At 38.7% G+C, this 25,937-nt stretch overlaps 1 protein-coding gene across 10 annotated transcripts in view; it reads right to left on the reverse strand.

Moving 5' to 3' along the window:
* Window positions 1–25,495, reverse strand: part of PTPRM (protein tyrosine phosphatase receptor type M) — a 1,039,589-nt gene extending 1,014,094 nt beyond the window's left edge. For 5 of the 10 annotated variants that reach the window (XM_043975662.1, XM_043975660.1, XM_043975658.1 and 2 more), the window contains exon 1: window positions 24,875–25,494. In XM_043975662.1, coding sequence (XP_043831597.1) covers window positions 24,875–24,947 — 73 coding nt within the window. In that variant the 5' untranslated portion in view covers window positions 24,948–25,494. Of the gene's footprint in view, window positions 1–24,874 lie in introns of all 10 variants that reach the window. The other 5 variants (XM_043975661.1, XM_043975656.1, XM_043975655.1 and 2 more) reach the window with 2 other exon arrangements.
* Window positions 25,496–25,937: the final 442 nt, after the last annotated feature.

Raw genomic sequence — 25,937 nt, forward strand, 5'->3', positions numbered from 1 at the left:
AAGTTAGTGGGGAAACCAGTTGGATTATAGACTTTGAAAATAGGCCTTGAAAATAATTTACTGAAAAGGCAGTTAGGTAGTGCACTGGATAGAGTAAGGAGTCAGGAGGACCTGAGTTCAAATATGACCTTGGACACTTACTAGCTCTGTGATCCTTGGCAAGTCACTTAAACCCAATTGCCTCCAAAAAAAACCCCAAAACAACCTAACAAAAGAATTAATTGCAATTCTCCTTGCAGATAAAAGGTATGAGAGAATCCTTTTTCCTGGAATGTTATAGAGGAAATCCATGTATCAAATAGGGAGTTTGATACTATATCACCTATCAAAGTAGACACTTAAATGTTAACTGACTAGTTCCTCACACTTATGTACCAGGCTTAACTTTTAGGACTTTCAACATTTTCCTTTTTTTAAATATATAGGATCATAGGTCTGCAGCTGGGACATCATCTAGTCCAACCACCTAGTTTTACAGAGAAGGAAACTGAGACTAAGTGACTTGCTCCAAGTCACATAGGTAAGTGAAACATCAGAGGTACATTTGAACCCAGGTCCTCTGACTGCAGAAACACTTTCCATGGTACCCTTAATATTTCACTAAATTAATTAGCATAAAATAGTTAAAAAACCTAATCAAGTTTCTGCACTGATTTCCAGGACAAATAAACAAAGAAGCCAACTCCACAAACAGAAGACAAAGGAAGAAAAAGAAATCCAGGTTCCAAAAGGCATGTTGGCAACAAAATAACCAGTGGGTGGCCCGTGGCCAGTAGTGTTAAGTTCTTACTAACTGGTAACGCTTCCCCTAACAGTCGGACGGCAGGCCCTATCCACACAGGCTCCTAAATTTGGAGGCTGATCCCTAAACTGAAAACAAACTTGCTAAGTCCTAATGTAAAGGGTGTTATCAAAAATAATATGCAGGATACTGCTTATATTTTAAGGAGGAAAACAAGGATAAAATATGGCCCCTAAAATGTGCCTAATCTAATATTTTCATTTTATGAAAAGCATTTGGGAAGGATGGTGAATTCTATATTTCTGACCCCTCAATCCTCCATTAATTTATGCTCCATCATCTTTCCTAAGGGGTATATAGCTAAAGGCCTGCAGCTTCTCCCTAATACTAATTAGAAATCAAGTCTTCCCACTGTGAAACACACAACCCTTTCTGTGTTTGCCCGACAAACCACTTAACCTTAACCTCTCTGAGTTTCTTCATCTGTACAATGAAAGGACATAACATTTCCCAACCACCTCAAATTCATAAACAATTATAAAACCCTTACAAGTGTGAAATGTTAAAGGCCAAAACACTAAGTAGTAGGTGGACTTGCAAACAGTCCTTGGTATCTGTACAATTCTATTTATATTCTTTTTACTCCCTAGGAATCCTTCCTGGAACTGGCTGAGAATTCAATTGTTAACTGTCAGGAAGATATGCTTATATAATGAGGAGGAGTCTTCTTTGACAAGAATCTTCCAGATGAGGGACCATATGAGTAATCTGCTTCACTGCATCATTTTCTCCTGTGTCTAGCCATTCTCTTTAAGCTGAAGTAATAGTGCCTAAGTTATTCTTAATCATTGCAATCGTCCTATGAAGTAGGTAAAAATAAGTTATCTATACCAAAATCCAATGTTGACAAGACTGTTGAGAAACAGCTACAATTATTGCTGGTAGAAATGAAAGTCACAATCTTGTTGAAGGGCAATTTGGCAATAAACAGCAAGATTAATAAAAATATTAATACCCTTTTATACAATAATCACATTATTGGAAATACGATCTGAGTATGACAAAGAAAAACCAACATACATAGCAACATAATTTTTTATTTCAAAGAACTAAAAAATCAGACTCAAGTAGGGATTCCTAATCTTTTTTTGGCAGTTTAGCTGAAGGCTATGGTCCCCTTTACAAAATATTTTTTTTTAAATCATAATGAAAGGAAAAGCTAAATTTCAGTCAGGTTAATGAAAAGAAAGATGCAATTTTTTTACAGTTCATAGAGCTCCTCTCAAATCTATCCATCAACTCAATGTGGGGATGGGACTGGGGGCAGACTATGGACCCCTTGTTCAGAATGCCTACTCTAAAGATATAATAGCTAGCAAATTGTTATACTCGGGCATATCAAAGTAACAGATTAGTATAAGATAATTATAAATAAATTACTCTCAGTAAACTCTGAGGAACATTTATGTAAGTAATGCAAAGTAAGTAAAGAATTAGAACATTATTTGTTATAACTGGGAATGTAGTGGAACCAGAGCTGAAATTGGTATTGGGAACTCTGTAGTGAAGGCCTAGAAGGTATATATTTACAATAATTGGATTATTGAGTCAAAAGATAACGTATGTGAGAATGGCCCAACACAACCCTAACAGTGTCCCACTCTGAGTGACAAAGTATGTCATTTGGTATTTTTTGGATAAGAACCTCTTAATTGGATATTATTTGGTAAGATATTTTACCTTTCACTGAAATTGGCCCAGGTCTTAATTGATAAAATCAAGTTAATATGCATTTATTTTTATTTTTATTTTCTTTTTAAATATTTCCCTTTTTATTCTATTGATACATATTTATGGAATACAACAAGCAATTGCATAACATTGTACAAGAAAAAAGAAGATTGTATGTGAAATTGTAAATCTACTATGCACAACTTGCTATTCCTTTCAAGTATACAACAAAATTATCATGCAAATTTCTTTTTTTTCCTCCTTTTTTCCCCCATTGGTTATTTTAGCTTCGTTAGCCTTATGATCTGACGTCTTGTTCTTTAGAGGGGTGCTAAATAAAAGCATGATAAAAGGACAACTATTTATCTCCTCCACCCCCACACCTTCCAAAATACTTGACTGAAGTGAAACTAGACTTTGATGGCTTAGCTCAAATTTCCTCCCTCAAGATTCCTGAGGTTGTCAAGCATTTTTTCCTGGGTCCCCATCTACTCAAGGCTCATGGCTCTAACCTACCACCTGGCCTGAACAAGTCCTAGAATACAAAGGTGAAGGGAGGAAAACTGTCAATTTTGCTGGTCTTTGGGGCCATGCTGTTTTTTCATATTAATATCCTTCCAAAAAGCCCCAGTTAACATGGCAGACCAGCAATAATCAGTCAACAAGAATTTGTTAATCTCCTACTATACTTATAAGGCACTGAACTAAGAGATAAGAGCTACAAAGGCAAAAAGGAATAAATCCCTGCCTTCAAGGAGTTTTTATTCTATTAGGATGGACAACATGTACACAGATAAGCATGTATAAAATAAATAGAAGGTAAACATTTAGGAGAGAAGGCAGGAGCAACTGAGGGGACCAGGAAAAGCTTTACTTAGGTGATGGCTCTTGAGCTAAGCTTTGCAGAAAATATTGGATTCTATGAAGCATTTAATAAATATCTGTTGAATGCTATGCAAAAATGTCAAGTTTTCTTCCATGTATATGAAATTAACTTCCTCCTATCAGCAAATGAGATAATATTTGTAAAATAACATAGTGCCTGTTCTGGCAGTAAGCCAGACACTTATTTCCCATCTCCCTCTCCCCCCTGACAATAGTCCCTGATTGTCAGCCAGATGTATAACAGGACATAAGCTGAGTCTAAGCTGAGTTCATTTTGGTTCTTTGTTCTTCCTACCAAAAAGAAAATACCCATTAGTTGTGCTTACCTTTTGTATGTCACATATCCCAACCATCCCCACTGACAGCTGGGGAAAAAGGGGACAGAGATAGGAAACATTTCCCAAACCATCTACCCAAATAAAGCATAAAAATTTGTGCCCGCTCTCTCTTTCTTCTAGTGAGCTCCAACCACTATTTCATTGGCAACTCACTGTGGCAAGGCAGGCAAAAGCTCTTTTGTCATGCTGGCCTGGTGATTCCCAGCAATGTGCCACAACAACCAGACAAGTTGAAAGTTTCACAGCATTGTTTTTTTTTTATCCTGTTATTTTTTTTAACCTGCTGACCAATTTTCAAAAAGGGCCTATCTGTACAAATAAAAACTGTCAAGACCTTGAAGCCAGCCATGGGAAAGAAAGAAAAGCCAAGTTTGGGGTTTCTGAACCTTAGCCAGTGCCCCCACACAAGAAAGCACTGGGAAGAACTGAACTCTAAAAGTGATACATTGCGCAGAAACAGCAGGAAAACTTGCCAGGCAGACAACATGAGCCTCCAGCCAAAAATTTAGCTAAAGTTTTTCCTCTGAATTTCTAAGTTCTTTCCCTCCCTGTAATCAGAATACTCTGGCCCTTGTGTTTAATGAGAACAAGTTCTGTGCTTTAGGAGGAGGAATAATGGTTTCTTATTTGCAGGTTTCCAGTCTCTCCTCCATCCCTCAGCAGGATGCATGAATTTTCTGATTGTCCTTAAATCTCAGTTCTTAAGCTTCTCTTTTTGGGGCTCTCAGGTTCATCTTTCTTCTTGGGTAAAAGACTTCCTATTTCTTCAGGGCTTGAGCTGGGGATTGGAGGGGGGGACCTTCCAGAATAGTACTCTCAGTTTTGCAGTGATATCTATAAAATATGTATTGCATATATATGTATAAAATAGTGCATGTTATATTGATAATATATAACACATACAGTGTTTATATATAACTACATGTATAATATATGATATATAGTCATATATATGAGATGTATATATGTTTAACATGATATAGGTATGTGGTTTTATTCTATTAGGATGGACATGTACACAGATAAGCATGTATAAATAAACAGGAGGTAACAGAAGTTATGTCTATGTAGGGAAGTCTCTTAATACATAAGCTTGTTTGCTTATTTCTAAAGTGGCAAAAGGAGACTAATACTACTTGTAGCAACTGTTATAAGGAGCATGTAATAACATTATATATGAAACATAAAATCATTGCTATTTATAGAGGACTATCAGTTCGCTGAACTAAAATGTTTAAATCCCTGCTATGTGTCAGGCATCAGGCTAAATCCTGGAGATATAAAAGAAAGCCAAAAAAAGGGGGTAATACAGTATTATAAAAATTAGCTATTACATAATCACTCAATCATGACACTACTTCTCTTAGGTAGATGCTATAAGTATTATCAACCATATCAACCAAGATTTGCCATTTCATAAAACAAACTCAGGAAGCTAGGTGGCATAGTGGGTAGAGTTCCAGGCCGAGATTTCAAATTTAGCCTCAGACACTGACTAGCTATGTGATCCTGAGCAAGTCACTTCACCATGTTTACCTCAGTTTCCTTATCTGGAAAATGAGCTAGAGAAGAAAATAGCAAACCATTCTAGTATCTCTGCAAAGAAAACCCAAAATGGAGTCACAGAGTCAAAGAGTCAGACACAACTGAAATGACTCAACCATAACAAGATAAAGAAACTAAGGCGCTCTCTCTCTCTCTCTCTCTCTCTCTCTCTCTCTCTCTCTCTCTCTCTCTCTCTCTCTCTCTCTCTCTCTCTCTCTTGCAGGAGCAATGGGTGTTAAGTGACTTGGCCAGGGTTACACAGCTAGTAAGTATCAAGTGTCTGAGGCTGAATTTGAACTCAGGTCCTCCTGAATCCAAGGCTGGTGCTTTATCCACTGCAACACCTAGCTGTCCCCTGTGCGTGATCTCATAAGCACCTCTAGTAGGTATAAGATATGCTGTTTTGAAGTGAGACCCCTTCTGGATCCAAATTCAACCCTCTTTCCATCAGACTATGTGGTTATCATCTCAGTTTCTCTATGGACTTCTTCAAGCCTGTCAAGTGAAAATTCACTTTCCCTTCCTCCTCAGATCAGTGTTTGGTTCTTCCTTCCAGGCCTTCAATCCTTAATTTAATTCTCTTCTTCAGGAGAAAATTGTTATATCTCCTAGAAACAGTGTTTCTCTTCCCTTAGAAGGCCTTGCTGCACTTAAAGGTAAGAATTATTCACTTTATTCTCAGTCCATTTTAATCTACATATTTATTTTTAGAGAATGAACAGATCTTACAAATAACCCTTGAGAGTTTTTTTTTTCCCCTTCTGGTCTTTATATCATCTTTAAAAAGTATTGGTGGATAGGGGTGGCTTCACTTATAGAACAGTACTACAGTTTGGTCTTGCCAACAAATTCATATATGAAAGGGTTAGAAAAAAATCAAGACCAGAAAGGATTAAAAATAACTAAACATTTGGGAAAGAGAGCCTGTGAGGAAAAACTTCAAGGAATTTAACTTAAAGGAGTCCCCAGTAGAGAGAAGAGGTATATGGGGAAACAATAAATTTTGTGAAAAACAGTGAATAAGTGATGGTAGGCTGCTATTCTCTTTCCCCTGAAAACAGGACAAAAAGTAGTTGACTTGGATTTAGGTTAAACATTAAACAAAATATCCTTCTGCTTAAAGGTAGAAAATACTGATGTATACCTACAAAGAAGGTCATGGCATCTGTTCTAAAGACTTTTAAAAAAAAATTCTAGATACTTTCTGTTACTGGGTTATGGGAAGGGGGAAGGGAACTGCAATATAACTTTGTTTGAAATTGTTTCTCATACAAAGAATTTTAGAGGGAAAATTGGCAAGTCCAACCCTCTCATTTCACATGTGAAAGCACCAAAGTCCAGAGAACAAGTTACTAGACAACAATCTTAGATCTAGACAGTGGAAGAGCTAAAACCAAAACCTGGTTATCTTAAGTCCTGGGCCAGTGTTCTTTTCACTATCCATCTCTCTGCCTCATGATGACGACGACGATGACGACGACGGCAATGATAACGATGATGATGATGATGGCGGCAGTGGGTGGCATTTATATAACCTACTATGTGCCAGGCATTTGCTAAGTGCTTTACAACTATTATTTCATTTACCATTCACAACAACCTTGGGAAGTGGGTGTTATGCCTCCACTTTACAGTTGAGTAAACTGAGGCAGACAGAGATTAAGTGACTTTCTCAGAGGTCACATGTTGTTCAGTTGTTTCAGTCATGTCCAACACTGTGTTACCCCATTTAGGATTTTTTTCCAGCAAAGATACCGGAGTGCTTTACCATTTCCTTCTCCAGCTCATTTTACAGATGAGGAAACAAGGCAAAGAGGGTAGAGTGATTTGCCCAGGATCACACAGCTAGTGTTTGAGGCTGAATTTAAATTCAGATCTTCCTGATTCCAGACCTGGGGCTCTATCTACTGTATCACCTAGCTGCCTTAGATAGCTATGTTTAGCTCAAATCTATTTACAATTTTGGAGGTGGGGGTAGGGAATGGAGGTGGAGTAGCTTCAAGATGCCAGGCTGAAAAACTTCTGGTATCTTAGTAGTGATTTCCTTAAAAATCTTTAGCCATTCTATGCACGATGAATGCCACCAAAATCAAGTGAGTAGTTGGCAAGAGGATACCACCTAGAATGGAGTGACAGAAGGACCCCTTGCCAGAGAAGCCTCTTCCCAATTTCAGCAAAATCACCAAAGAGAAGTCACATTGTGTCTGTCCTTCAATGTTTTTCAGTCTTTTCCAACTGGATGTTAGAGAAAGCAAAAGGATTAGAAGCAATGAGAAACTATATGGGGAAAAGCAGTTCTCCTGCCAAAAAAAAAAAAAAAGTCAAAGACTTTAGATCTCACATCAACAGTAAGTAGTTTGAAAAGTTATCTAACCTAAAGTAATTCAAGTAGCATGGTAACTAAGAGATTTGGATACTCTTTGATACCAAAGAGAAGACTCGAGTGTTAATGACTGAGCCAAAACTAAGACCTGAAATGAAATCAATTATTGATACTATTTTCACTTTATTTGTTGTTACATTTGTCTTTCTTTTGGTTTTTCCCTTTTGTTCTGATTCTCCTTTTACAACATGACTAATGAAAATATGTATAACATGACTTTGTGTATGTGTGTATATATATATATGTATATATATGCACATATATGTAAATGCACTATTGCAAAACTATTAATAAAGAGTTGTTTTAAAATAGAATAATCATCATTGGTGGAATTGTCTTATTTCTGCCCTCAAACATCCCAAAGTACACAACTCAATCAATACAAGGTACCACTAAAATTGCAGGATGACCCCAAAGTCTTAGTGCCATTTAAAGCTATTAAAGTTTTTAATAAAGGACTACTACTGAATCACTATTAGAGTTATTTGGGATACCCTGAATAATCATCTTCTGCAACAGTGATACTCACTAGGATGATGTTCTAGCCACCATATGTAATCAGCTTTTACCAAAAGAGCCACATGACAACTACAAGTTCTAAAGGGCCTAATACATTAATACAAAAGGTGGAGGTCACAGGATCACAACTATATAGAGAAAAGGGCCATTAGAGACCATCTGATTCCAACCCTCTCATTTTGCAGATGAGCAATTCCAGACCCAGAGACTTAAAGAGTCATGCCCAAGTGGTAAGTGGCAGAGCTGGGATATAGTGCTGAGATGCCCTCCACCACAGTGCCCATTCCTAGAGGTAGCCTATAAAAAGCAGGGTGTTGGGGCAGTTAGGTGGCACAGGGGATAAAACACTGGCCCTCGATTCAGGAGGACCTGAGTTCAAATCCGGCCTCAGACACTTGACATTTACTAGCTGTGTGAACCTGGGCAAGTCACTTAACCCCTACTGCCCTGCAAAAAAATGCAATAATATATTTGAAGTATTTTGAAAACAATTAAGTACTCTATGAAGGTAAATTATTATTAGTGTAAAAGTGACTATGTCTGCCCTATAGGGACAGAACCTTGGATTCCACCCCTGGTCCTGTCTTTGGCTCCCCTGGTTCAGATAAGTGAGTTTTTACCTTATCTTGCCCTGGCATGCTCAGGTCTCCAGCATTCCCCTCAGCATGCCCCCAAGTGACCTCTCCTGACAAGCAGTAAGCCCTTAACAAATGTTCTCTCTAGGTAGCAGATAGCCATGCAAAATGACCATCATAGTACTGAACACAGAAAGGCATAAGATCTGACCTTAGTTTCACAGAATCATTGAATATTTAAGACAGAAAAGAACTTTAAACACACTTCTTTTTTTTTTAAACAGATACCAGAAATAAAATGACTTTTCCAGGGTCACTGTGTCAGGGCTAGAACTAGAATGCAGGTCTACTGATTTCCACTCCAATACCTTTTCTCTGTGCTTAACAAGTTTATAAATTGGCTATCCCAGTTCTGAAAGCAGGTTGATTTTTACACAAGTTTCTGACCAATTGTGTATAAATAATAGCATACCTCCTAACAACTTTCATATGACTTCTGTTTTAATTACAGTGGTGCAATCTGACACAAAAATAGGTCCCAGAGTCTGAATAAAAAAAAACACACATATAAAAATCCTAATAACCGACTCCCCAAAAAATTTGACTTTGTCTGATGTATAGTCTACATCGAATTCTACCACACCAACCCTAAGAATTTGTTAAATGAATAATCAATTCACATTCTTCTTGCAGACTTATATGCCACCCAGGCCTCCCTCCCAAGATATAATTACAAAAAGGCAATCAAGCATTGGATTTTTGTTTTGTTTTGTTTTGTTTTACCCCATGAGTGTAGACATACATGCTCTGAGTTATGTGTCTTAGTAGAACCTCAAAGGAAATGCAGTTTGTTCTACTGAGGGTAATTAACATCAAACCATAAAGACCTACACACTCCTACCTGGAGCTGAGGATTTTAAAATAAATTACTACTGACCTTAGTAGCAGCACCAGTATTTGCCCAGGAGACCACTAACATGCACAGGCAATAGATTTACATGAGGTTTTACACCTTTCAACTTAGTCAGATATTCGGATGCTAAACACAGGAAATTACAAAGACATGATAACATGCAGAGAAAGGACTCTAAAACTATATCACTTTGCATTTTGATACCTCAGTTTTCTCACGTTGGAATGAAGTCAAGGGAAGGAAGATGATTGTAACTCAACATGTTCAAAACAAAGCCCCATTATCTTTTCTCCAAAACTCTTCCAAAACTTTCCTGTTTGTGCCAAGGGTACACCATGCTTCCAATCAGTCACATAGATTCATCCTCTGCTCCTTACTCTGTCTCCTCCCACATATTTAATCAGTTCCCAAATCTTGTTTCCATCTCTATAATATCTCTCCATTCTTAAAACCACCAAGTTCTTTTATTCACCAACTCTTGCCTCAACTATTCCAATAGCCTGCTCCCTAGCTTATAGTCTCAGAGGCACTGGGCATATAAAAATGAAAAAAAAACAAAAAACCCAACCACCAAGCTACCACGGTTTAGGTCCTCAAGACCCTCAAAGTCTGATGTAATAGGAGATAAAACATGTATTCAAGCAAGTATAATACTGGGTGGACCAAAAGTCATGAAGGGGGTTCAATATTTAATATCTCCTTTATTTTTTGTGTTTTATTTTCAATACCGTAGCATCATATACAATACATAATGGAAATGAATGCATATTACATGTGAAAAATAAAATCTTGTAAACAGTGAAGAATAAAGGAAAATAATTTTCAAAAAGTTATTAATACATTGTGACTTTTGGCCCATCATGTACAAAATAGAATGTGACAGAAGGAAAGTAAAAAAATTCATATCTAAATCGGCAGGGAAATTTGATAGAAAGAAAAATTATCTCTTTCAATTTAAAAAATGATTAAAGGAAGATTTCATAGGGCCTTGAAAGAAAAAAACTATTTCCCCCTCAGTTTCCTCATTTGTAAATTAAAGAGGCTGGACTAGATGACTTCTGAGGTCTCTTCCAGTTCTGAATCTGGGCTCCCATGAAGAGGCAAAGACGCAGGAGGAACCCATTCTAGGGATAAAAATTGGCTTGCAGAAATGGGTAAAGGCAGGGAAATGGAGGACGGGTTCAAGGAACGGTTTGTGGTACACTCTGGCTGGAACACAGAGTACATAAAGGGAAGTAATATGAAATGAAGTTAAAAAATGGATTGGGGCCAAATTGAGGAGGCCTATAATTGCAGTCACTCAGAAGTAAAAAGGACATGAGAATAGCTGAAATAGCTATCACAAAATCCTGTACTAAGCACACATTTTACTCTTTAGGCCCTCAGTTCTTCAGCAACAGTCTTAATGATTTAACATACGCCTCTAAACAAGCTTAGTTATATAGTTTCTTTGCCCACAAATTAAAAGCAGCAGACTAGAAAGAATAAGGGTTAGAAGGCTGTTAGAGGCAGACCCACTGGGATTAGATGAAACAGTAGCTGACAGTGTTATACCAAGGGAAAAACCGAAAAACTGGGGAAAAAACCCATGACTGTATTATCATACTAATGGATAGTTATATAGAAGACCCTGAGTCATAAATCCATAGTAATCTCTATTCAGTAGGAAGGGAAATATATATATATGTATATATATATATATATATATATATAATTATTTCCTTCAAAAATTGGTCTTTATCTTTTCAAATTTTGGCACTTAACAGTCTGTTATGAGGAAGGTTTATTTGTGTAAACACCTTATTCCTGAACTGGATAGAGGAGGCATTACTGAACATAACTTAAAACCACTTTAACGATATGCATAACGTTACAAAATGGATTTTACTTCACATCAGAAATAAAAAGACAAAAATCAAGATGTATATCATCATTAAAGATACCATATTCTTTGCAAACCTTTAAAAGCTCTCTATGAATGTTAGCTATCATCGTCATCATCATATTTATCATTATTTTTATTTTTACTATGGTAACTAAAGTCCCCTGAAATAGAAACTGGTGCAAACATGACTTGCTGAATAGTATTATAATAAAAATATTGGGTATCATAATCACTTATAGTTATTAAAATTACAAAAATGTTTTCTCATTTTAAAATTATTTCTAGTCACGGGAAGTTCAAGATGTCTCCTTTAAATTAAGCATTATATAAAAAAAAATATTAACAATAGGTTAAAAGGTATGGCCTGGCCACACTACCATAGAAATTCTTTGAGGGCAAACTCTATGTTTTATTTATTTTTGCATCTCCCTCAAGCCCTAGTCACTGTGCAGTGTTGGTGCTTATATGCTGAATGAATGAAATCCACAGACGTTGTCCTTGAGGGACTCTATGTATATAAAAAATAGAGAAAATAATGGGAGAGAAAGGAAGCAGAAATACGCACCAATGAGTTAATTTATATCAGTATTTATTCCAAAGGCAAGATATTTAAAGCATTTATTTGTATTTTTTAAACAAATATAACCATTTATTTTAAATGGGAAAATGTTCTATGGCCATTCTCTGAAAAGAAGTCTAATGTAATCAACAAAAAAGGGGATTCTAAAAGACTGGGATCCAGTCTAGTTTCTACATGTCATTACTGTTAACAGCAGCACACCTGTGAGTAATAAAAGATTCTCACTCTCCAGTTCCTTACTAGCCTGAGAAGTGAAGTCTCAAGACAAAGCATTTCTAACTTGAGCTAATAGTAAACGGAACTAAATACATATGCTTTGCAGTGTACATAATAAATCTGCTTCCTACATATTGAACAGGAAAATAAGATTAAAATGAATATTCACTCATCTGAAAACAAACTGATGCTTTATAAGCTTTTATACTTTGTGGTCCATAAATAGTAAATGCCTTGCCTCGGCTTGGATCATTGCATTTTGAATTAAATTATTTTGTTAAACAGTAGTCTTCTCTTCCCAGGGAGACTGAAAAACCGTATATCAATTTTGACAAGTCTTTCACTGCATCTCCCTAGAGATTCTAAACATCTTGAATAGGGTTTTTTTCCTTTCCCTTTTTAACCTTAGAGGTCATCAGTCTGTCTCCTTAATTAACAAAAGGTCATTAATTAGCAATAGGTCATTATAAAGTGATGAGACCTTCTTCTGGTCCCTCATCAACTCATCCTCTTGGCTTAGTTCTAGTTTTACCATTTAATGTTTTTAAAAAATTAAAACAACTCTAACTGCTTTATCCTGGGAAAGGAAAAAAAAAACAGCTTTTTTTCCCTTTCAATGGAGGAAAAGGTTTCCTACCCAAGTCTTTTCTTTTGTTTGTCAAGTGCCCAACTCCACAAAACACCCCCATTTTATAGGACACATTAAGCTTTAGAAAATACTGTAATCCATTATCTCATTTCATTCTCTCTCCTATGAGATAAATAGTGCAGGTATTATTCTTCTCATTTAAGAGAACAGCAGCTTCGCTTTCCTCAAGTGACCCAAGGTCACAGAGCTAGTACACAGCAGCTTCAGAATTCAACCCCATATCTTTTGTGTATGCTTTTACTAGGGAAAGCTATTTCAACATCCTCTTCTTGCTCACCCTCCTCCCCTTCTTGACCCTCCTCCTCTTCCCCCTTCTCCTCCTCCTCCTCTTTTCTCTTCAAAATGTCTCGGTATTTTCACTAATCTCTTTCCGTAGAAGAAGAAGTATCCCTTCTTCTTATCCTAATCCTCCTCCATTGCCTACTCTAAATTCTCTCTGCCTCTGTGTCTCTTCTGTGTCTCTCTTTTTCTGTCTCTCTTTCTCTACCTCTGTCTCTCCCTGTCTCTGTCTCTCTGTGTTTTTCTGTCTCTCTCTCCTCTCTGTCTCTGTCTCTCTGCCTCTGTCTCTCTCTGTGTCTGTCTCTGTGTGTGTGTCCTTGTGTCTCTCTGTGTCTCTGCCTCTCTCTGTCTCTGTGTCTGTCTCTCTGACTCTGTCTCTCTGTCTTTCTGTCTCTATCTCTGTCTCTCTGTCTCTCTCTGCCTCTGTCTCTGACTCTCTCTGTATCTCTGTCTCTAGTGCTCTTTCTGTTTCTATCTCTGTGTCTCTGTCTTTCTCTCTCTGTCTCTCTGTCTCTGTCTCTCTCTATCCCCTCAAGTCACACCCCTCACAACAGTGCTTTACCCTGACCACCTCCATTTCTGAATTTCCTACCACAACTCTATTCTCTTTCCTTTGAAGTCACCAATGACTAACAACAAATCTCTTTGCTGCTTCGGAGTTCTTAGCCTCCTTAACTTCTCTGTAGCTTCTGATATGGTTGATCACCACTGCTTCTCTCTTACTTTCCAAGTCACTGGCCTCTCCTCCACCATTTTCTCCACCTAAGCTTATTCCTTCATCACCCTATCCATGCTTCTTTTCCCTAGTGTTCCTGTCCTCAGCACTCCTTGTGTTCTCATATCCCATTCTAACTCTTATTGAATCTACCTATTCTCACCACTTCATCTATTCATGTGCCCTTGTCCTCACAAACCCTAAATTTACCTCTTACAAGGTTCAGGTTTAATTATCACTTGTCTATATCTTCTGTTCTAGCCTGGGTAAAGGGAACCCCTCAATCAGGGTGTGCTCACAGAGAATTAGGGATGAGAAGGGCAACCAGTATTGCTTCGGCCAACAGTGAACTCTCCATGGTAAATAGTGGTGCCCTGGATCTTTGTGCCTTCCATTCTGGCATCCTTGGATAGGCACGTCCATTGTACACTTTCCATAAGGAATGCAGACAGACACTCCACCAAGGTGTTAGCTGACCCTGATTTTAGGGAAATCGAACATTCATATGAGGATGGAGAAACTTGGGCCTCCTTAGACCCCGAGAGAGTGCATCTACACATGGTATTCACTCCTCTTTTTCTCATTCTCAAACTACTCAAATCCTTACTCTTGTACTGCATAATGACAAAGAATTAGATTTTTGCACTAGAAGCCAGCCAGTCCCAGTTCTATACTCTCTATGTTGTAGAACTGCCTAGAGATGCCCCTGGGACTATAAAGTCCCTTTTACTGGAACATGCATACCCTTAAAGTATGCTAATACACTACTCTTATCCCTTCCACATAGCAATTGGCCCCATTTTGCTTTTGTTATATCTTGGGTCTGGATAAGAAATTAAATGGGAATTTGGGGGGCAGGAGTTTGGCAGAAGCCACAGGCAACACACGACAGCCAGCAGATGACAGAGAAAATGTTTAGAAACTCAGAAATGCATAAAATGTATATGTAGTATTATAAAATAAAGCCAGTCACTAAATACTTAACCAAAATTTTACAGTAAGATATTGTAAAAACCCCATAAAAGAAAAAGAAAAAAATTCAGACTTCTTCCCTGGTATGATGGGAGGGCCAAAAAAATTTAGGAGGATTTTCCAGATCACAGGGTGCCTGGCCCTGATCCCAGAGATGCAGAAGGGATAACTGTATTCCTAGTTCAGAAGGGAGCTGTCAAACAACAGTCTGTTGAAGATCTTCACCTTGATATCTCATCAATGCCTCAAAATCAACATACTCCAAATCAAACACCTTTCTCCAAAACCCATTCCTCCTCCTGGCTTCTTTATTTCTTTTCTTTTCTTTTTTTTTCTTTTCTTTTTTTTTTTTTTGGTGAGGCAATTGGGGTTAAGTGCCTTGCCCAGGGTCACACAGCTAGTAAGTATTAAGTGTTTGAGGCCGAATTTGAACTCTGGTACTCCTGACTCCAGGGCCAGTGCTCTATCCACTGCGCCATCTAGCTGCCCCCTGGCTTCTTTATTTCTAATTTAAAACCATTTAGCAAGCATTTATAAAGTGTCTATTATGTGCCGGGCACTGTGGAATTCTTTCTCATGGAATTCCTTTGTTCAAAAATCTTCAGCAGTTTCCCTGACGAAAGGAAGCTAGATTTAGAGTCAGAAAATAAGGGTTCAAATCCTACCTTTGGCATCTGTATGACCTTGAACAAGTAACTTCACCTCTCTAGGCCTCGGTTTCCTCAGCAGTAAAAATGAGGTCCTTCCCCCCCACTCTTATGATTCTATTTTTCACAGCTTGTTGTTGTTCATCCTTCATTTTTGAAGTAGCCAATGGTTTATGTCTTGACTCCTGTAATAACTGAATTTATTTGGGAGTTTTTTTTGTATGTGGATGATACAATCAGGGTTAAGTGACTTACCCAGGGTCACAGAGCTAGTAAGTATCAAGGATCTGAACCAGATTTGAACTTAGGTCCTCTTGACTCCAGGGTTGGTGCTCTGTCCCCCTGCACCACCCAGCTACCCAGTATGAATGGATTCAAATGAGCAGAGTTGCACAAAATTGTCAGCCTCACTCTGTCTTCCAAAGCCAATATTCCACAACCTAAAGAATCATGTCCAAAGTCCTTAGCCTGTCACTGAAAGCCCTCCACCCACAATCTAGCCCAAACATAACCTTTCAAGTCTCATCTCCAACTATGGCTCTTGATTCACACAATACTATAATCAAAATAAGTTTTAATAATCCTTGTATGGAGTTCACTCTTATTTCACTTTCCTTCTCTTCCATCTTCATGTCTTTCAAAATTCTGTTCAGTTGAAACTTTCTACACAAAACCTTTCTTGATTTCTCAGCTGCTAGTTCCTTCTGTTATCCCCAAACATTTTGCTCTGCAGTCATTGCATGTGATTTAATATAGATAAATAGATACACACATGTATATATGTATATATCTGTGTTCAGGTATAAATACACACACACACACACACACACACATATATATATATATATGATACTTATTGTATACATTGTCTCTCCACTTGAATGTAACCTCTTTGAAGATAGGAATCATTTCATGTCGGCTCACCAGCACATAGCAGACGATTAATAAATACTTGTTGATTAATTGCTTTCTCACTGGTAGCCTCTGTATTTGTATGAGTGGAATTAAGTTAAAGAAGATAATGTTTTATTCTTATGTTGATAACTATGCTATATCATTAAATGCCTTTACTTGACCTAGAATGTTCTCTGTCTAGTTAGTAAGAGTAACCACATTGGTGGGAACTTATGGGAAATCTGTGGGAGGAAAATGGTCAAGAACATCAGACTACAAAAAAGCCTGGATGGATTATGATTTTCACCGCTAAAGAATTCACATCTACGAGATCACAGAATCATCTAATAATGGAAGTATATGCTGTCAATGGGGGGAGCTTGGCTAGGTGTTACAGTGGATAGAGTACCAGGCCTGAAGTCAGGAAGAATCATCTTTCTGAGTTCAAATCTGGACTCAAATACTCACTAGCTGTGCAACCATGGGCAAGTCACTTAAGCCCATTTGCCTCAGTTTCCTCATCTATAAAATGAGTTGGAGAAGGAAATGGAAAACCACTCCAGTGTCTTTGCCAAAAAAAACTGAAATGGGGTCACAGAGAGTCATACAAGACTGAAAGGATTGAACAACAACAATTATGTTTTATTCATAACTGTTTGCCACCCTCAACACACACACATACACAGTCAAACACATACTCACACACAGTGCTTAGTATAGTTTAGACCCTTAAATAATGGTTGAATGAGTCTAGATTCCAATGAATCCAAGCAAAAGCTAATGTGTTTTAAAATAGCCAGGCATTACTTGAATGTTGTTCAAGCACACTACAGGCCAGACTAATGAGGTTAACATGTAACCTCGCTTAGTTGGCAAACCTGCATTATCCCTCCCAGTTACAACTGCTATATATAAACCAGCAGCAACATATCATATGTCAAAAAAAAATTTCTAGTAGTTCATTACCACAGCTACTCTAAGGCTCCATTCTAAAGTTGTCATTAGGGCCAAATCCGAACTTTATCACAGTCTGTTCCATGAAAAATGAGAGATTATTGTACAGTAAGGAGTTAAAATTTATACGCCTTCAAAGAAACTCATGCAAGCACATCAAGGTATTATATGGTTAAGAAAATACTAAATACTTTACATTCCTTGGACTGCAAGTGAACCTAGCCCAGTAAGCTCCGTGTATATATAATACTGTGTATTTCTTGGCACAGTGCAGTGGACTTGGAGATGCAGCTACACCTAGTGATCAGCAGCAGATCACAGCAGGAAGAAGAGGAATTGGACTGCTAGCTGTTTGAAGGAAAGCAGGCCTAAATAATTAATAATAATAATAATGGGAACAGGAATTAAACTTTTAAAGAATTTGTTCAGTGAAATCATTCACACCTCCATTTAACTGAAAGCTGGGAAAAAGACAGTCTTATCAACTATAAGAAAAAAAGACTAATCTGTTCTTTATATATGTTTTATACATATACATAATAGATATAAAAATATCAATGAAAATAGATGTCAATTACAAAATACAAATAACTAAAACCCAATAATGTAAATTCCAATTGTAACATTCAATCTGTATATCTATAATTTCTCATTTCTCTACTAAAAAGATCCCCACTTTGGGAAGCTTCTAAAAATGACTAGTACACAGACCTTTAAAAACATTCTAACTGTTTTGAAAGGCATTATTTATCATAAGCTTATTAGGGCGTGTCAACAAGTATGCATGCTACAGTAAATATTCATCACCCTGGTCACAATGTACAATTATTAATATCAATGTTATAGCTGAAATTATATTAGCAGATATTGATAATGGGATAGGAAATGATTTCCCTCTAAGCCAATATCTTCCCCAGATAGGGTTATTATTACACGGTCTATCACAACTGATGAATTAGCAAAGTATCCAGCAGAATGACATTCACAACAGCATCTCTACAGCATTGTCACTGCTGAACTAAGAGATTAATGGATGGATTTTATCATTACTTTGTATGAAGCTATTTCTTTAATAGATACTATGATGATGGGGCATCTAGGTGGCAGAGTTTATAGAGAGTGTGTGACCCTGGGCAAATCACTTAACCCCATTTGCCTCAGTTTCCTCATCTGGAAAATGTTCTGGAGGAGGAAAATGCAAACTACTCCAGTATATTTACCAAGAAAACTGAAAATAACTAAATAACACCAATGATGATTTAAGCTTTGTCTAAATCCTATTCAACTCAGACCAATCAACAAACTTCCAGCACTTAGCACAATGTGTGGCCCATAATAGTCACTTAATAAGTGCCTATTTACTGACTGACTTCTTAAATGACCTACTAAAAGTGGAAAGGCTAAAGATGAATGAAATATGAAGTAAGCCTAAAAGGTAATTGGTGTCACTAAGTGACCACGGTGGAATCAAACTCTGTTTTGGAATCTAATGAGGCCTAGATCAAAGTTACTGTCATTCTGAGCAAATCCCAACAGTTTTATAATATTTCCTAACACTTCTATTACATATACTGGTTTGGTTGTTTTTTAATCACTCCCTCCCATCTTCTATCCATTTATTCTCATCTTTTTTACTCTCTCCCTTAATTATGCCTCAGCCTTAGCTGTGGTATCCATAGACATAGCCACAGTTCTAAGGGAAATGAATGACTAAAAGTTTCCTCTTCCACACCCTAACACTAATTCCCACTTTTTTATACTGTTCTTCTACTCAGGTTTTTTGATGACTCGGCTGAAAAATCTGAGCAACACAAGAATGTAAGTGGAAAAGGGTGTGCTTTCTTATGGGATCCTTTGCATTCCTTTTTTCCTGTTTCTGAAATTTGAAATCACTGACAGCTCTGAAAAGGGCTAACAGTTTCTCACTAGGTTTTGGCATGGGATGAAATCCTAAGGATGGTTTTAAAAAGAAGTGCTTTTCCAAAGTGTGGTGTGCTGTGTGGAATCTGGAGTCAGAGGATCTTGTCAAGTGCTTTAATCTCTCTGGGCCTCAGTTTCTGTAGGTGCAAAATGAGGAGATTAGTCTAGGTCACTTTCATACCCCTCCAGCTCTAAACCGTATAATCCCTAGAATTACATTTAAAGCTTCAGCACATTATTTGTACCATTAATTATGCTATGACACTACTGATAAACTAGCAACATTTCCATTTATTGGTGAACATATTTAGCTCCTAAGCTTGATATTTTCTCTCCCCACATAATTTAAATCCCAGTATCTCAAACAAGATACCTTTGTGTAGAAGTGAAACAAACAATAAAAGGGAAACAGCAATGTCATATAGTGGAAATTTTTTTTGGGGGGGGGGTCTGAAGACCTGGTCTTAATGCCACTTACTAGTTCTGTGGCCATAAAAAGTCACTTCATCTCTCTGAAACTAATAGTAATAATAATAATAATAATAGGAATTAAACTTTTAAAGATTTAAAGAATCTGTTCAGTGAAATCCTTCAGATTTGAATAACCTACTGTACCACAAGATCAGGGATGAAGATAGTGCTTTGTCAACTACAAAATACATGAGATCTTTTGTTATTATTAATAATATTTCATAATGCATTTCCCCACCATCACTCACATTCCCAAATTATTTCATTTCTTATAGTTTATTATAATTTACTCTCATGGCACTTTGGGGAAAAAATGTACTTGACCGAATCCACCTTTTCAAAAGCTACCACAAATATGCCTAAATTATATTTTAAAAAATACACACTAACTTCTTCATAGATTTAGAATTGGAAGAGACTTCAGAGGTCATATAGTTCAAAATTCTCATTTTACAGGTAAGAAATATGGTCTTTGGGGACAGCTAGGTGGCACAGTGGATAAAGCACTGGCCCTGGATTCAGGAGGACCTGAGTTCAAATCTGGCCTCAGACACTTGCCCCTTACTAGCTGTGTGACTTTGGGCAAGTCACTTAACCTTCACTGCCCTGCAAAAAAAAAAAAAAAGAAAGAAGATGCCCACAGAAGTTAAGAGACTTGCCCTAAGGTCACAACCTAAACCAAAACATTATTGTTTAATATACAGAACTTATGTGATTTTGAGACAGGTCAAAAAATCATTGTTAGGATTATTATTTTTTTTGTTTTGTTTTGTTTTGGGTTTTGGTGGGGCAATGAAGGTTAAGTGACTTGCCCAGGGTCACACAGCTAGTTCGTGTCAAGTGTGTGAGACTGGATTTGAACTCAGGTCCTCCTGAATCCAAGGCCAGTGCTTTATCCATTGTGCCACCTAACTGCCCCATTACAATTTTATATATAAATATATGTGTATGTGTATGTGTACACACACACATACACATATATACACATACCTTTCTTAGATACTTCATGTGTTTTTTTTTTCTCTAGGAAAACACAAAATACTCCCTAAATATGTTAGGTTAAAACACTTATTTTTCCAGAATCAGAACAATTTGTGATCAATTAATATTGCTTTTATACTTTATGCTATGATAAAAGATTTACATGTTTCCAAGCAAATTATTTTTATGTTCACTATTTCAAATTTGCTATGCCAAATCTAGTATTAGCAATAGAAAAAAAACAGCTACGTGATCTCAATTACCTAATAATGCAAAATAAAAAAATACTTTAAGCTGACAAAGTTCAACAAATCAGTCTTACTAATTTGACAGATATAACAATAGACATCCAGCACAGACTGCTTTGAAAAAAGTATTGGGTCAAAGGGAAATATGTTGCCAACTATTTGGTTTCTCAATCTGAAAAAAGAGAATTTTACATAAAAGCACAACAATTTCTATTCACTCCTTACTACTTGGCTGTGTATACTTTCAGGAATCTGTTTTTAAAGATCAGCAAAAGCTTAGGAATTGAAAACAAGCCTCAGTTATTTGTCCTTAATAGAGCACTGCGAAAAGGGTTCTAAAAGTAATAAATTTATATGAGGCAGAATCTTAATAGACCAAAATTCAAATTATTGTAAAATGTATTTCTGATACCTTTTAGCACATCATTATGAACAATCTATTCTATCATTTGAGAGATGACCTCAGGAATTGATCTAAAACATCAGTTTCATCATTTCTGGACCATCCAGCTGATTTCAGATGTCATGGGAGCTTGATGAAAAAGTTCCCATTCTGAAATGTTAGTTTCATATAGTGACAGTTTTCCAAAACCTTATTTACACATTTAAGTATTGCCATATATTATTAAGGATATCAAATATGATCTGATATGTAAACGTTATGAAAAAAATCATTTTGATGGAAACAAAAACATCAACTAAGCATAACTTGAGAAATCATTCTCCCACACCCCTCATCTCCTTTAGCCAGTGCAAAATATGAAATAACTTTTATAACACTTGGAGGTAATTATTCCAACCTATAAATATCTATTGTATATTTACTATGGGCAATAGGCTATGTAGCTGGTGTTGCAGAGCATGCAAACTTGTAAGACACAATTGTCACCATCAAGGAGCTTACATAACTACCTCAACAATTCATGTCCATGTGTGGTAGAAAGCAGTCAGCTATGACATTTTAGACAACATTTTGAAACAAATTTGGTCTGCCAGGATTTCAAGATGGTGGTCACATTCACTGATTCTTCTCAAAAACATAGCATTCTGGGGAAAAAACTGGATTTAGAGTGAGAGGACCTGGGTTCAAATTCTGGATCAGCCACTTGCTTCCTTTGACTTTGGGCAAGTCACTAAATGTCTCAAGACTCAATTTCCTTCTCTGTAGAAAGAGGGTGTTTGAACTACATGACCTCTAAACTCCCTGCTAGCTCAAATATATAATCCTTTGAACATACATGACTTCTACAAAGCACTAGATGGTGTACCAGAGACCAAATCGAAAGTATATGACCACCCAAAGTGCTAAAAGTAATAAAAAAAATGCATCATGAGACATCACTAGAATTGAAATCATTTCTAAAACTCACTATCTTCACTTTAAATGTGTGCATACATACATATAAATATAAATGGAGATGTGTGTATGTATATGTGTGCGTGTATGTATATACTTATCATACACTCAAGCTGTGTTACATCTCAGTTTTAATTTCCCCATTCATTCCAAAACAATATTTAAGGAGAATTCTGCCTTTCACAACAAAATTATATGTCAACAAATATAGCTCAAAGCTACAGCTATTCAATCCCAAAAGAAACATGAAGGTAAAAATTCTTTTAAAAAGCAAACAAACAAAATAAAACCTGTCCAAGGTGATTAATCAGAGATCATTTCAGTTTAAGGTATTCACTTAAGGTACCAGTCAAGGAAGGAAAACTGCCCCAGTGCTGACCACTTACAAAATCTGAATATTACATAAAGAGCAATACCTTTCATTCACCTGGTTTTAAAGTCCACTCAACTTGCATTTGCTGTAGCTTAACTTTAAACAAATCACAGGTGGGAAATTGTGGATCTTAAAAAAAGGGGAAAGCCCTCTGCATTTTAATTACTAAACTTCTAACAGTAATGTATTTTTTGGTGACTTTCATGATAACATTAACTGGGTAACTTCATGATCCAGAATGGTGATCAGAACTTTGCATCAACTCCCAACAACATGACAGTGTATCATTTTGTTTTATGCCTTCAGGATATCTACAATTATCAGAATGTTAAAGGAAAAACAGAAAAAAAGACATTTGACTATTTAGGCTGAGTGTGTGTGTGGAGGGAGGCTGTTTTTATTTCAAAGGAAAAGAAAGCACAGATCAGCAAAACTCCCTCAAACTCAGCTACAACTTCTCCTTGCCTGCCAACTATAGTCAAGGGAACTGACTGCATATCAGTAAGTTACATGAGATACCAACTCTCAGCAAACCAAAAGCCTGACTGGTATTCTTCAAAAGATCAATGATGCAAAGAAGCCCAGATGTCTGTAATTGCTAAAAATGGGCTTTTTAGGATGCAAGATGCCTTCACAAAAATAAAAATAAAAACAAAAGTATTACTCATTCCCACCAATTAAACTTATAAAGAGTTTTGAAATCAAATTCCCAAACCACAGTCACTGATTTCTCTAATGGGGGCAAGAGGGTGGGAAGACAGCAGAGAGGAGAGGCATAACAAAAGTGTTAACTGTATGTGTCTTAAGTTTGGGACACTTTATAAAATAAATGTGGGACTTAAGGAAAAAACATCTGAAACCACGTCAGTCCAAGTGCTTCCAGCAGGAGCTTCTGGATGATTTCTAGTGGTTAGGTCTATACAGAAATACAGGGCTGGATTCTGCTTGTAGGGTGTGTGTGTGTGTGTGTGTGTGTGTGTGTGTGTGTGTGTGTGTGTGTGTGTACACACACACACATCAGGCTGAATAGTAACACAAGCAATTTCTCCCCTCAGCTAGGAAGTTCCCTGGGGATACCGGTGAGCATACCCTGACATAGGTCAAGTGTCATTTGGGTATTGAAATATCATGTAACTGGGAGATGAAACTGAAGAGAATGGTGAAAAGTGGAAGCTACTTCCTCCCCTAGATTCTGGGAAAGTGGGGTAGGGGGTGGGTGGGTCGGTGGGTGGGTGGCTGCCTGCTTCACAAGCTCCCAGAGATTTTTAGCCCTCTCTAGCAAAGATGAAGTTTCCGTTTTCCTTTCCCAAGGCCGACACGCGGCAGCAGCCTTGCCCGATGCTGCTGGGGGCCGGGGAAGGGGGGAAGGGGCGGAGGTAGTGACTGGGCGCCCCCCCGCCCTCGGCCCCCAGCAGCCGCCAGCTGGCTGCCAAATCCCAGCTGAGCAAAGCGTGCCGCCAGACGAGTAAGTCTGAGCGACTCCTGCCCCAGACAGTGTGCACAGAGATCAGAGGGGAACGCATACAAACTTAACCCCCAATGCCCTCCTCCTTGGAATACCAAACTTTTCTCTTAAAAAAGGAAAAAGTTTTCCTTGCTGTTTGTGTTCTGGAGGCAGTGCGTGTGCGTGCCACCTCAGTATCTTAGAGAGAGAGGGGCGGTGAGGGGCAAGGTGCTCCTAGAAAGAGAGTCCTTGTTTCGGAGAGGCTGGGCTAGGGCCGGAGGCTCCCTCAAGTTTGCTCGGTTTCCTCCGTTCCCGGCCTCCCCCACTCCTCCTCTCCTGCCCTTCCTCCACAAGCACAACCCAGCCAGTCTAACGGAAAAGGCATCATGCCCGGAGCTTCGCCTCGCTCTCTCCCTCCCCCAGCCGAGGCACTCGTACTCCCCTATTCTCCCACTCTTCCGGAAACTGCAGACTACCCAAAGGCTATCCCCCCTCATGCATACTCACAAACACACACACACACACACACACAATCACACACACTCACATACAAACACACACTTACACATGCACTTGGTCTCCTAGACCCGAGCTCTAAGACTCAAGGAAACAACGACAAAAACCAAAACAACAACAAATAAGCAAGACCTCTTCTTACCTGAGAACGTCTCCCCTCCAGCAGTTAGCAAAAGTCCAACCAAAGTCGCCAACCAAGTTCCAACTCGCCCCATTTTGCTGACTCCGGGCTGGGCCCAGCAAAAGCTGCCGGTGCGTGGGGAGACAGGGAGGACGTGAAACGGGGGCGTGGGGGTGGCTTGTTTTTAAAAAGAGAGAAAGGAGGGAAAGAAAAAAAGTGCAAACAGTTGCAGAAGTCAGAAACTCCGGTGACTCCCGGGGCAAGGGGGAGAAAGGGTCCTCAGACCTCCCCCCCTGCCCCCAGTACCCCCAGATCGCTTCTTTGCTCTTCTTTCGGGGAGAGTTGGGTGGAGGCACTCGGGGTGCCAAAAGCTTCCCTGCGGCTGGCTCCAGCGGCTACTTCTGCCTTTCCCTTGGTTCCTCCGCTCGGGATTCTGGCGGTGGCAGAGGCGCCGGCCGTGCCCGTGGCCGTGCCCGTACACTTGGCTCTTCGAGTACTCCCCCACACCCCGCTGCTGCTGCTGCTCGGGCAGCGGAGAGCTCCCACTGCGCGCCGGCGCCCCTTGCCTTCCCGGGCGCGCCGAGCTGCCGGGGCTCCGCTCGGTCAGCGCTTGCCTATTTCTCCCCCAACTGACTCGCGGTGCCCCCGGCAGGCAGGCTAAAGAGAGCTCCCACGTCACGCCCAGGCTCGCCGGCGTCCCGACTGCCCCACTAGAGGGCGTGTGCGGACCGGGCCGGGCCGAGCCGGGCAGGACCAGAGCCGGACTTCACCAGCCGCCTCTCTCCCGGAGCCCCGACTCGTGTATTCCCTTACTCCATTCCGCAGCGCGCCGCTCTCTCTAAGGACGCTTTCCACAGAGGCAACAGAAATGTCTTGGAGTGCGGCTGTCTGGGGATCACAGCAGCCGAAAGCAGCTGTTGCTGGGGCCGCCTGTGAGCCTCACGCGCGGGAGAAGCGCGGGGAAATGAATTTTCCACCCCTCTTTTCCTTTTCCTGCCTCCCCCTACGTTTTCTATTTTTGCAGCTGGCTTCGGGGAGAAGCTGTCCAATGCCTCCCAGGTCACAGGAAGCTACACTTTCTGAA

The sequence above is a fragment of the Dromiciops gliroides genome, chromosome 1, assembly GCF_019393635.1.
Source record: "Dromiciops gliroides isolate mDroGli1 chromosome 1, mDroGli1.pri, whole genome shotgun sequence".
Lineage (NCBI taxonomy): Eukaryota > Metazoa > Chordata > Mammalia > Microbiotheria > Microbiotheriidae > Dromiciops > Dromiciops gliroides.